Source organism: Ctenopharyngodon idella, chromosome 10 (genome assembly GCF_019924925.1).
Source record: "Ctenopharyngodon idella isolate HZGC_01 chromosome 10, HZGC01, whole genome shotgun sequence".
NCBI lineage: Eukaryota > Metazoa > Chordata > Actinopteri > Cypriniformes > Xenocyprididae > Ctenopharyngodon > Ctenopharyngodon idella.
In genome coordinates, this window is record NC_067229.1 from 43,951,962 (window position 1) to 43,964,380 (window position 12,419).

General features: G+C 36.6%; 3 protein-coding genes across 3 annotated transcripts; 1 reads left to right on the plus strand and 2 right to left on the minus strand.

Annotated features, from left to right (window-relative positions):
* Positions 1-586: 586 nt before the first annotated feature.
* On the minus strand, positions 587-3,660 carry zgc:113625 (uncharacterized protein LOC553227 homolog). Its single transcript, XM_051909881.1, has 2 exons — positions 3,371-3,660; positions 587-2,809 (listed from the first exon to the last, which is right to left on the minus strand). The coding sequence occupies exons 1-2, from the start codon at positions 3,417-3,419 to the stop codon at positions 2,049-2,051; spliced, it is 810 nt and encodes a 269-aa protein (XP_051765841.1). The 5' UTR covers positions 3,420-3,660; the 3' UTR covers positions 587-2,048.
* A 1,903-nt stretch (positions 3,661-5,563) lies between these two features.
* On the plus strand, positions 5,564-9,461 carry LOC127520969 (GTPase IMAP family member 8). Its single transcript, XM_051909735.1, has 6 exons — positions 5,564-5,678; positions 5,984-6,584; positions 6,685-6,761; positions 7,352-7,934; positions 8,019-8,065; positions 8,214-9,461. The coding sequence occupies exons 1-6, from the start codon at positions 5,669-5,671 to the stop codon at positions 8,843-8,845; spliced, it is 1,950 nt and encodes a 649-aa protein (XP_051765695.1). The 5' UTR covers positions 5,564-5,668; the 3' UTR covers positions 8,846-9,461.
* Positions 9,462-9,909: 448 nt separating this feature from the next.
* Positions 9,910-12,330, minus strand: pcna (proliferating cell nuclear antigen). Its single transcript, XM_051909173.1, has 6 exons — positions 11,851-12,330; positions 11,188-11,285; positions 11,004-11,071; positions 10,698-10,892; positions 10,487-10,610; positions 9,910-10,409 (listed from the first exon to the last, which is right to left on the minus strand). The coding sequence occupies exons 1-6, from the start codon at positions 12,069-12,071 to the stop codon at positions 10,333-10,335; spliced, it is 783 nt and encodes a 260-aa protein (XP_051765133.1). The 5' UTR covers positions 12,072-12,330; the 3' UTR covers positions 9,910-10,332.
* Positions 12,331-12,419: the final 89 nt, after the last annotated feature.

Below are 12,419 nucleotides of genomic sequence, written 5' to 3' on the forward strand. Positions count from 1 at the left end.
TTTGCATGTTTTTTCCTGACCGACAGCCAATGCCTTTTAACTGATCATTATCTGTTAACCGACAAGATTAGAAGGTTAAATTAGAATTAAATTAAATTAGAATGGATAAGTGTATGTGACCCATTAAAATACCACAAAGGTTTGCTCAAATAGCAGCATAAAACAGCACTTTTTTATCTTTTTATTTTATAAAACAGAATGTTATGTTTAGTGTTTACTTGTAAATGCTTAGATATTTTACATTTCTGAATGTTATAATAAAATATGACATTCACAACTTACCTGTTTTTTTCACTCCAAAATGCAATTTTGACTGATATGTGTAGCATATTACTTTAAAAACTACTTAAATTACTTTTTAACTGTTTACTGATAGTAATAATAGGTCAAAATTCTTACTGTCGGTTAACAAGTTAATTATGGTCATCCCTAATATGAACTGAATGTCTTTTAACATTGGCACTTTAGTTGAACCAAGTGAAGATTTTCAATGCAGCAATCAACATAAAACTAACATAATGTATAAATGGGTCTAATACATTAAAAACACATGCAGACCTCTTGTTTTCACAGTATAACATTTTACTTTAACAATTTTACATTTATAACTGATTCTTAACAAATGTTAAAAGATAATGGCAAAAAAAAAGTGCTAAATTGTGGAAAGTTTACATTGTGTCTTGAAATGAAAAAAGTCACATTCTTATTCATAGATAACTTTATGAAGAAAGGATAATAAAGACAGCAAAACATTGGTCTACATTTACAGGTAGACAGTTTTTCTTTGTGAATTCTGAAAATGATTTTGATGCCTGTAATTACAGTACATTAGGCATAAAATGAACTGCTAATCTAATGTATATCACTATGTACTGTACACAAAAACAAATGTGCTAGAGAATACAGTGCCTTCACGAAGGAGTCTGCTTCCACATATTATTCATTCTGCAATTGTATACTGCAGACAAATTATAACACTTTAAATAAGATCTTATTTCACAACAACAGGAGTAATTTTTCTAACATGTTAAAATGAAACTGCACAATAAATGTCACTGTGAGGTCATTTGATAAAAGTATAGGATCAGGTTGCAGATCTTTTGGAAAAAAAATGATTAATCAATGATCTCAAGAAAACTACATTCATTATCTAAAAGGTTGGCCACCTCTGTCAAATTAAATGCATACACTGTATAACATCACATAAATGAGTAAGGTGTAATATAAAACTACCGCTGAACATAAACATAAGGGCCTGGTTTCACAGACAGGGCTTAGATTAAGCCAGGATTAGCCCTTAGTTCAATTAGGGCATTTAAGTAGCTTTTATAAACGTGCCTTAGAAAAAAACATTAATGGTGTGCATCTTGAGACATATTTTAAGATATATATCAGTGCAATTTGCTTTCAGTTAAAACAGCTCAAACATGCATTTTAGTCTAGGACTAGTTTAAAGGGTTAGTTCACCCAAAAACTAAAATGATGTTATTTATTACTCACCCTCATGTCGTTCTACACCCGTATGACCTTTGTTCATCTTCGGAACACAAATTAAGATATTTTGATTCACAGCAATGGTACTTCCTCTTTCAAGATCCATAAAGGTACTAAAAACATAATTAAACAGTTCATATGAGTTCAGTGGTTCCACCTTAATATTATAAAGCGACGAGAATACTTTTTGTGCGCCAAAAAAACAAAATAACAACTTTTCAACAATATCTAGTGATGGGCCGATTTCAAAACACTGCTTCGGAGCTTTACAAGTTGGGTACAACCACTGAACTCACATGAACTGTTTTAAATATGTTTTTAGTATCTTTATGGATCTTGAGAGAGGAAGTACCATTACTGTGAATGCAGGCCTCACTGAGACATCGGATTTAATCAAAATATCTTAATTTGTGTTCCGAAGATGAACAAAGGTCTTACGGGTGTAGAACGACATGAGGGTAAGTAATTAATGACATTATTTTCATTTTTGGGTGAACTAACCCTTTAAGCCTTGTCTGTGTAACCGGGGGAATATGTGTCTGATTTAAGTCTCTTTAGTAATTGCAAGAGCCACTTTCAATAGCAAACTGTTCGCGAACACCTTCCATCAGTGTTTGCTGGAACAAAACGACTCTGTCTTCAAGAACCCCAAGAAAGCTAAACTGATATTCCAGAAGTTCTGCGACCGCTCTCTCCACTTTCTGTTGCTGAATTTTTTCTTCCGCTTCTTGAAACATTTCTTGAGTGAAGCATTCTCCCCCATTTACTGACACCATTTCATCAATTTTCTCCATTAATTTCTTGACTTGAGCTCGATTCTTTGAGTCATTGTTATTAAAAGCAACATATCTACTACCACACCTCTGGATCACTTTGCGGAGTTCTGGATGGCCTCCTAATACATAGTCTTCTATTGTTTGACTATTGAGTGCGTCTCTGTGAGTGAAGACCACTATCATGTATCTTGAAGCTTCTTCTCCAAAGAGCTCTTGCAGGGCTTGGACAGATTTTTGCTCCTCAGCAGTGAAACGGCCAATTTGTATCACCAGCAGGAACACATGAGGACCTGGTGCTGAAATCTGAATACATCTCACTATTTCTCTCTTGATGAGGTCTTTTGGTTTGTTGGTATCCAAGATTCCAGGTGTGTCAATCACATAAATGTCTCTATGGTCATAGACATGTGCTTTTTGGCACAAGTGAGTGACAGAGTTTGCAGAGGGGCTTGAGTGAAAAACCTTTCTACCAAGGATGGTGTTCCCCACAGCACTTTTTCCCACTCCAGTTTTTCCAATCATTACTATGCGAAGTGGTCCTATCAACACAGCAAAATGAAGAACAAAAAATGACAATGAAACTTGTATAGATAAATTTAACTGCATTGGTGGACATAGATAGAGGACATGATATTCAGAATTGTGTAAAATTGAGTTTTGCATTTTAAGCCTGGCCTAATATTGTATCATATTAAATGTACTTAAATGCTTTATGATGCAAATCCATTAAAATGATACGAGTTATATGAAAAAATTGTATGAGTCATATACATTATACATTTTATCAAAATTATTTTAATGTAGGAGGGATGACACTTCTCTGACCTTTAGCTTTGGTTGAAGTTACCTTACTATTATATTTTTGTTTAATGCATATTTTACAATTTAAAAAAAAAAAAATTGTCAAACAATAATTGGCAAAGCCCTGTTTAAAGTCTATTGTCAAATAGTCCCCCAAACAGTTCAATCTCACTGTTCCCACTTTTCATTTACTCACACAAAATTCAAACTATTTGAACATTTTAATATGTTTCAGCAGTTGTGAGCTTTCAACACCAGAAATCATACTAAACAATCAAAGTCAAAAGCACAAAACTTACCTCGATCTGTAGTAAAGGTGCGACAACACAGACACTTTATACAGTCCATTTCCTTTAGCAACAGTTTCTCTCAACAACGACTGAAACTATTTTTTTGCGACACCGTATTAGTACCAGATTTTCTTGTGACGCCACTTAGTTTTTGCAAATGTACAAAGTTAGCTTTTACTTTCAGTTGATCACTTTTTTGCTGCTTCACCACATGACAAAAATAACCAGAGGTGTTTCACTACAACCTGGTGAACAGACTAGAAATTCAACATGCCAAAAGGTAAGATGTAGTTGTTTGAGTTTTTGATTGGCTTTTTAAAAATCACTCTTTTGCTCATTTCTGTACATTCTGTATTCTGCTAGTTTCTACATTTTTATTCTACATTGTACCTTAAATTACATATTGCATTTAATTGTGAGAAAACTGGTTTAATCCTTTATAGTAGAAAAATCTAAACAAGCGTGGGGACAAAATCTGACCATGGCGCTGTTGGGACAAAACAGCACTGATAAGTGCCTGATAGGAAACACCATGCTTGGATAGCTACTTCCAGCCAGGAAAGTGAAAGTTTCAAAAGGCTCTAGGAAGAATTATGGATGACCTGCTCTACATTATAAACACCCCAGATTTTTTCTGGAGACCAAACCAAAATCCAGAAGCTGTCGCTATAGAGGAGATGAAACCATCATCTCAGGTCCAGGCATGTTGAAAATTTCAAAGATTTCTGAAGGATCACGTGACACTGAAGACTGGAGTAATAGCTGCTTAAAAAAAAAAAAATCAGCTGTCGTCACAGGAATAAATTACATTTTAAAATATATAAATAAAAAACAGTTATTTTAAGTTGTAATAATCATTTACAACATTACTGTTTTACTGTATATTTGATTAAATAAATGCAGATTAATTCTAATTTTTACTTTCTCATAGAGGAGAGCATGAATGTCCAGTCATTTGTGACTGCGTGATCACCATGGTGTTACTGGGAATGAACAGCGATGTCAAGTGCCTGATAGGGAACAGCATGACTGTTTCATGCCTGTAAGAGACACATGTGAGAGGGTTGTGGGTAGAGTAGCTGTTCCTCACGATACTGCAAGACGAAACGCTCTGACAGGAAGAGATGGAGATGTTCACTCAATTAAAGGAGAGATTTAGAAAGAAAATACTTGATAACATGCTGGTTGCGCTTATAGGAAGCGAAGAAAAGAACTCAACAGAGATCTATCAAACTGATGAGAACATCAAAAAGATTCTAGATGAGTGTAAGGAGAGGGTTTATGTTTTCAGGAGAGATATGAAAAGCACTGAGCTGTTTGTACAGCTTATGGGACAAAAGAAAAACATGCAGGATAAGCAGGAATCTGAGAAGAACTGAATATATCAGAAATCAGCTTAGTCCACTTAGTATGTCCTGTCACCAACTGAATTGGTGACAGATTTTGCTAAATACAGCAAAGTTATAATCCTACAGTGTAATGTCCATGTGTAACCAAAAGATGGCACAATAAACATGCAAAACAACTGCCTATGGTCCTTCATACAATCTCGCTATCATCAATACAATCTGAAATAAATCACTGTTCAAACACATTCTTTGCTAGAGTTTCAGGCAACATACTGTAAGAAAAGTAGTCTGAAGCTGAGTCTGGTAAAGTTATTTTCATAAAATAGCCAAAGGCTATTTCCAGTAACTCTACCCACCATTGCTCAGATATTTTACCTTTAGTACAAATGGCATAAATTAATAAAAGTTTTCTTTGGGAACTCTCACTCATTTTCTACAGATAATCAAAGCCTGACTTAAATATACATGTCTTTTTAGATTAGGCTACTACATTAAGACAAACAATGGTTACACTTTATTTTAATGTGTCCCTATTACTATGTAATTATACATATAAGTACTGAGTAATATTAATTAAGTACATGTACTTACTATAGGGTTATGGTAGGATTAGGGTTTGGTTAAGGGTTGTGTAATTATGCCTAATTTATGGTTATTACTATAGTAAATACATGTAACATGTGTAACAAGGACACATTAAAATAAAGTGTTACCCAAACATTTTCATAAAACATTAAAAAATGCAGTAAACAAAAGACAAGAGCAGCTGTTATCTAGCATACTAGTGACTCGACGTGTTATACCAGATTTTGGACAAGCCCTTTATTCTCATGCATTTAAAGACAAGTACATTTTTGCTTTCATTTATTCATGACGGTCCTTTCTAGAGTGCCAGAGACACGTTTAATGAATCTTACTCTGCTCATCATTTGTTTCTGTTAACGTGGAATAACTCAACATGTCACAATGTAAGTAAGCAGCTTGACAAAAATACATTTTAGTCTATTTTTTGTAAAACTGCATAGTGTTTTTAATTGCTTTACAGAAAGACTGATAGCTGCTAGTAATGGTATCAATTTGATACTCAATCTCAACTCCAACCATATTGCCTTGTAAAATAAAATGACAAGATTACAAAATCCATCTCAAATATTTTTAAACAAGTAATATATATTATGTTATCAAGGATTATGATTTAGGAATTAAGTTTATCCTAATCCTAATCTTTCAACAAGTTTTCAATACTATGAATTATTCTTGTGATTTGTTGTAGTGGAGAATGCAAAGGTGGTGCAATCTGGTGGAGGTGACAAGATCACTATGGTGCTGCTGGGAAAGAACTGTAATGATAAGTCTACGATAGGGAATGCCATACTAAAGGCAGAACATTTCATAGCTGGAAAAGAGACATGCACAAGAGCTGAAGAAAAACTAGGTGATCAGATGGTCTGTATCATCAACACTCCAGACCTTTTCCACAGACCAAACCAAGATCAAGAAACTGACAATATAGAGGAGATTAAACCCCAATATCCAGGTCCACGTGTGTTCCTTCTGGTACTGCATGACAAACAGCTCTCGCAGGAAGAGATTGATATGTTTAGCCAGCTGAAAAAGAGATTTGGAGAGAAAATGGTGGAAAATACAATTGTTGTGCTAGCTAACAGTCAAGAGATGCAATCTGGACAGCCATATGACCAAGCTGATGAGAATCTCAAAAAACTACTAGATGAGTGTGGACAGAGAGTGTGTGTTCACGACAAGAAAGAAGACGAGAAAGATAATAAGCTGACCAAACAGGTTATGGAAAAATGGAAGGCAATGCATGAGAAGCAAGCTACTGAATCAAGCAATTCCACACCTGCTGAAGAGCCGTAAGACATACATATGAAAGTAGTGATTATGATCTCCGTACATACGTATAAATCCCTATATGCCTATAATTTGACCTGTAACATCATCTCAATCCTGCAGGTTATATGAAGACATGGATACATATGATCCAAAGAAGGAAACACCTGAAGCGTCAAGGGTGCCTGAAAACAGCAAAGGTATATCTTACAGATTTGTAAGTAGATTTGTAAGCCATTTTCATGTTTTTTTCCTGCCACCATAGTCGCAACCACAGAATGAGCTCTTACATAGGTGTGCTGAGTCTGGTGAAAATATCTTATTCCGGAGTTATAGCCATTTTAGTAAAAGGGGCTCCACTTCACTTCCCTTAGGGACCGTGAATCGAAATTTAAACTTTTTTGATAACTATTGACTATCAAACTCCAGAGAATCTTGCTGCACTGGTTTGGTTCCAATCGGGTCAAAAACTCAGGATTAGTTAGCAAAAGTAGGTTTTTCAAAAATCCAAAATACCCTACAATTTCGCCAGAACGACGAGCAAAGACACTTGAGCCTACGCCTAACGGTTTAGGAGTTATAGCCATTTCATTCTTTTGACCACTATAGCGCCCCCGTCAGGCAGATCGAGGCGAGCCTTGGTGACTGTAGGCAGTGTTGTAGATGGTGTGAGTACTACCATCCCTCAAATTTCTCTACGACTTAGGGTTTGGTCTGCCCGATCACAAATTGCGAAGGATCAAGGAGGAATGTTTTTTAAAGATGTGTTAATTGTTTGAATTTATCTCAGAACAGACCATCCAGGCAAACAGAGGTGACTTCAGGATGACAGTGATCCTGCTGGGAAAGGACAGCAACAATAAGCGTCTCATAGGGAACACAATTCTTGATAAAGATCATTTCCGAACAGAAAAGGTCACTTGTGAGAAGATTGTGAATACCGTTGCTGGTCAGAAGATCTGTATTATCAACACCCCAGACCTTTTTCATAAACCAAACTCATCAGATCCAGAAGCTGACAGTATGGAGGAGTTGAAGCCATCATATGCAGATCCACGTGTGTTCATCCTCATACTCAAGTACAAAACTGTGTCACCAAAAGTGATGGAGATGTTTACTGAACTAAAGAAGAAGCTTGGACAGAAAATGGTTGAAAACACAATTGTGCTGGTTAATGTTGAAAAAAAGTTATCTTCAAATTCAATGGACAAACTAGCAGCCTTCAAAAAAGAACACTCTATAATCCTGAATGAGTGTGGAAACAGATTGTGCGTTTACAACAGAGATATGAAGAATAAAGAACTAATCACAGAACTGATAAAACTTATAAATAGCATGTCAAAGAAACAAACATCTGAATCTGACAGAGAAAGGTGGGTGATACATAGTTATGATGGACAGCAAGAAATGAATTAATTTGTATAACCCTATATCAATTACTCTTTTAATTCCAAAAGGACACATGCCAATACGGAGACAAAGCAAGCAACACCAAACGAACCAGGTAACAAAACATTTGAGTTCAACCTATCAACTAGAAAACATTTAAGTACCATGTCACCTGCATACTAGTAGATAATAATAGTTTGGTATCTATGCACTGAAACTGAATGGACTGTGTCTTCTAACTAATTCTAACTATACATCATCAGTTCAGGTGTATCAGCCAAAACCACTGACCATTGTGCTACTGGGACAGACAGGAAGTGGGAAGAGTGCTACAGGAAATACCATTCTAAAAAAGCAACGTTTTGAATCACGTGCCAGTTCTGTGCCAGTAACCACAGAGTGCCAGATGGCAGAGGAAACCTTTCATGAAATGAAGATTAGGGTAATAGACACCCCAGATTTCTTCAGTGAAGACCTTAAAAACCAGGAAGAGCAGATAAAGAAGTGCAAAGAGCTTGCGCAGCCAGGGCCTGACGTGTATTTGCTGGTTATGCAGCTTGGCCGTTTCACGGATGGTGAGAGAGAGGTTCTCCCACATCTGAAGAAAGAGTTTGGCGAGGATGTGCCTTCAAAGACTGTGATTCTTTTCACTGGTAAAGAGAAGCTGAAGAACGGGACTTTAAATGATTACATCAATGGTAGTGACAAAGAACTTCAGGAACTGATCAAAATCTGTGATTCAAGATGTCAGGCATTTAACAACAATGACAAAAGCCATCATCAGGTGAAAAAACTGCTGGAGATCATTTTTGACATGCAGAGAAGTAGGGGCATGACAATTCATTACAATCACAGAAAGAAGCATAAGGAGAACAAAGAGTGCAGTATTTTGTAAGAAATTGAACTGTGTGTATGATATGTGCACCGCTAAGCTGTCCCAAGAGGTAAGCAGAACATCAAAAAAAAAAAATCTCACATTGGGTCACCCTCTAAACACGATTCTTTTTTTTTTTCTAGGAATGTTAAGATTTTATTTGGGTTAATCTCCATTTGTTAAAATTGTGTAGGCTATAATATTAAGGCTTGTTAGTATTTAAGCTTCCAGTTCATGTTTGATATATGTAATGAACAGATATGTAATGGTGATTATATTGGAAATAAGTGAAATATCAAAATAAATAAAAACATTAAACCTTGCATGTGAGTCTCTAGTTTCATCATGTATTTAAGAAAAAAAAAAAAAAAAACACCACACATACCTATACAATGACAAGATGTCTTCAAACTGCAAATATCCAAGCTAGGCCCTGCAACAGGTTACTACCAATAAGCTGCCAAAAAAAAATAAATAAATAAAAATAAACCACACAACTCCTCGCCGTGAGTTTGGCTACGCTAGTTTCATGGGGACCAGTGTTTTTTCCCGCCCACATCGATTTCTCAAAAGCATCATAAGCATTGAACCATTGGTCTCTAGACTAGTACAATCTAGAATTCAGATGCTTTTGGGAAACCCAGCCCAGATCGGAACTGGTTCAATAAATTCCCTGAAAAAAATCACGAAAAACGATTTCTTGAGCTGCATTCAAACAGGTTATCTAACCTTTTGTCTTACAAATGGAAATGTTTCTCTAGAATAGCTATCCTTAAGAGCATTCTTTTAAATGTTATTTCAATGGCATTTACTCAACAGAAGAGTGCAAAATCCTTTTACAGTCAATAATTAACACTGAAAAGGGCTAGTTTTTGTTTTATGAAGTTTGTGCAGACATGTTACTCCGGCTCCCTCTAGTGGCCAAATTTCCAAATTGTTACAACAGCAAAATTCAACTCACTACATCTCCATTAAACGTTTTACTAAATCTTATATATATATATATATATATATATATAGTAAACATCTTAAGGATGTCTAAACATACGTCTTTTAAATATATATAGGAAAAACACAACCACAAATCATCATTACAAAAAGTTTTATTAATGGTTGACTGGAAGAACAGTGTCCAATTAGCATATTTACAGACAATTATCTATACATTAGAATGAGCAGTTGGGACAAAAAACTGAAAAGGAGTCAAGAGGGACAAAGATTGAGAAAATGAGACTGAACCAAAGGTGAGTCTGTACATGCTGCCATAAGCACTCTAGATTCAGCCCACAGTGCCTGGTAAAGCTAAGAACCAAACTACCATCATTTGAGTACACCCATATATCTGCCAGCCCTATGAAATGGCTTCGGTCACAGAATTGTGAATCCATTGAACTGGAAACCACAGCAGACACTGAGTAGTAAAACGCATTTTCCCAAAACATCTATCCAAACAATTTCTGGTATGCAGAATGAAATCCCACAGATGACAGACTTCAGTCTTCTTGGATTTAGGAGGATTCTTCATCGATCTTGGGTGCCAGGTAATATTTGACATGCCCCATGTCTGCAATCTTGTACTCAACCACTGCAATGGGAAAAGGACAATCATTTCAATTGCCTCAACTCAAAATGCAATATAATGAGCATGTGAACATTTCATACCTAGTGGAATGTCTGCAGACATGCTGAGCGTGACAGTCTTGGACAGAGGAGTGGCCTTGGTGAAGAAATTCAGGTAGTTCAATGCAAAAATAAGCTGCACTGGCTCATTCATCTCAATTGTCACCTGTGAGGAACAAAGTGTTGTCAATCACCCTCATAAACATACAAACACTTGCTTTTAGTTATGTTGCCAATGTTAAAAGAATGTTACCGCTTCATCCTCCTTGTCGACGTTGCTGGTCTGTGAAAGCTTAATGTTGCCTGTACCCAGCTCTCCACTGGCAGAGAACTTCACGCCATCCTTGGCACATGAGATCATGACTGCATCACCGATCTGTGACAGATCCCTGCAGATTCTGGCAAATTCACCAGAGGGCATCTTCACCACACAGCTGTATTCCTGCTCCTAAAGGTGAAGAGGAGAACGAAACATGACCATTTGAGTAAAAAAAACAAAAACAAAAAAAAAACATGCACAATCATATCAGAATTTCAAGCGTCTAAAATAAAGTCTTACTGGAATGCCAAGCTGCTCCACATCCAGATCCATCAGTTTCATCTCATAGTCAGACACTTTCTCCTGATCTAAAAACACATTAAAGTTCAGAAATGGTCAGCACACCATCAATAAAAACAATTTAATCGGGCTATATGTACATTTAAATGTATAACTAAAATTGAATGAAGTCTTATGAACTCACTAAGTGTTTCAAAGACAAGAGCCAAAGAGTCTGCATTGTCTTCTGCCCTGAGCGTGATGATATCTTCATTTCCAGCACACTTCAGAATCTTTGACATGCTAGAAAACAATAACAATTCCTTTAAAATGAATGAAATGGCGTTTTTTTTTATTTATTTTTTTTTATTTAAAACATGCAGAATGACATGCTAAATAAAACATTACTATTTGTATTTTAAAGCACATTACACCCATGTTAAACTACCAATACAGTTTTATGAAATAGTGTAGGTTTCTTTTTAAACAAGTTTTCTTTGTGTAACTGTAAAGCCATATTGTCATTCAGCAACCCGGCTTTTTTTTCCCGCCAACATGCTTGAGCGCGCGTAAGTGACGTCACGACCAGCAGTGAGGGAAGAATACAGGAAACACTCTGCGCGCCAAATAATACTACAGACATATTTCGGACACATTAAAGACATATTAAACACATAAAACTACGTATTTCAAAACTAACAATTGTGAAGGGGCAAATATTTTTGTTTTACATCTTTAAAATGGCGGGCTGCTGTTTGCTTGCGCAGTTGGGCATGTACAGACATGTTCAACTTTCACTCTCTAAGAGGTTAGACGACAAATAATGAATAATAATAATAATAAAAACTACAATCATTTCCATCATTACCTGCTCAAATTGACACCCATGGCCAGGTTTCTGTCGCAGCGGTAGGAGTCGAACCCATCACTCCGGAGGGTGAGCTGCACCAGAGACACATGAGACGAGTCCATGCTCTGCAGAGAGATGCCCGAGGAGCTGACATCCCAACAGGCTTCGGTGATGAGGTCTTTCAGAGCCTCCAGAACCTTCTTAAGGATTGATCCTTGAACGAGACGTGCCTCAAACATTGTGCTTCTTTCGTATGGGAGGAGGGAAAAAAAAGTTATTTAATTCCTGTTATGACACGAGCGCGGCCTGGTTTTCTGCTTGTCTTCAAGTGCAGGAACGCAGTACTCGTAGTCTATCGAAGTGTTTTAACGGTAACAGGTACAAGTTCAAAGACTCTAAAAGAAACACAGGTGTATTTGTCCCGTCTTCTCTTCTCTGGAGGCTGTGAATGTAACTGCGCGCGCTTTTGCTGGGACTTTGATAAACTGACCCTCTCTTGCCTTCGTCATTTCCTCTGACGCTTGACTCCTCCTGGTACACGGAGCCTCCTGGAGCTGCAGCCACTGGCCACAAGAGGGCGCCATTTC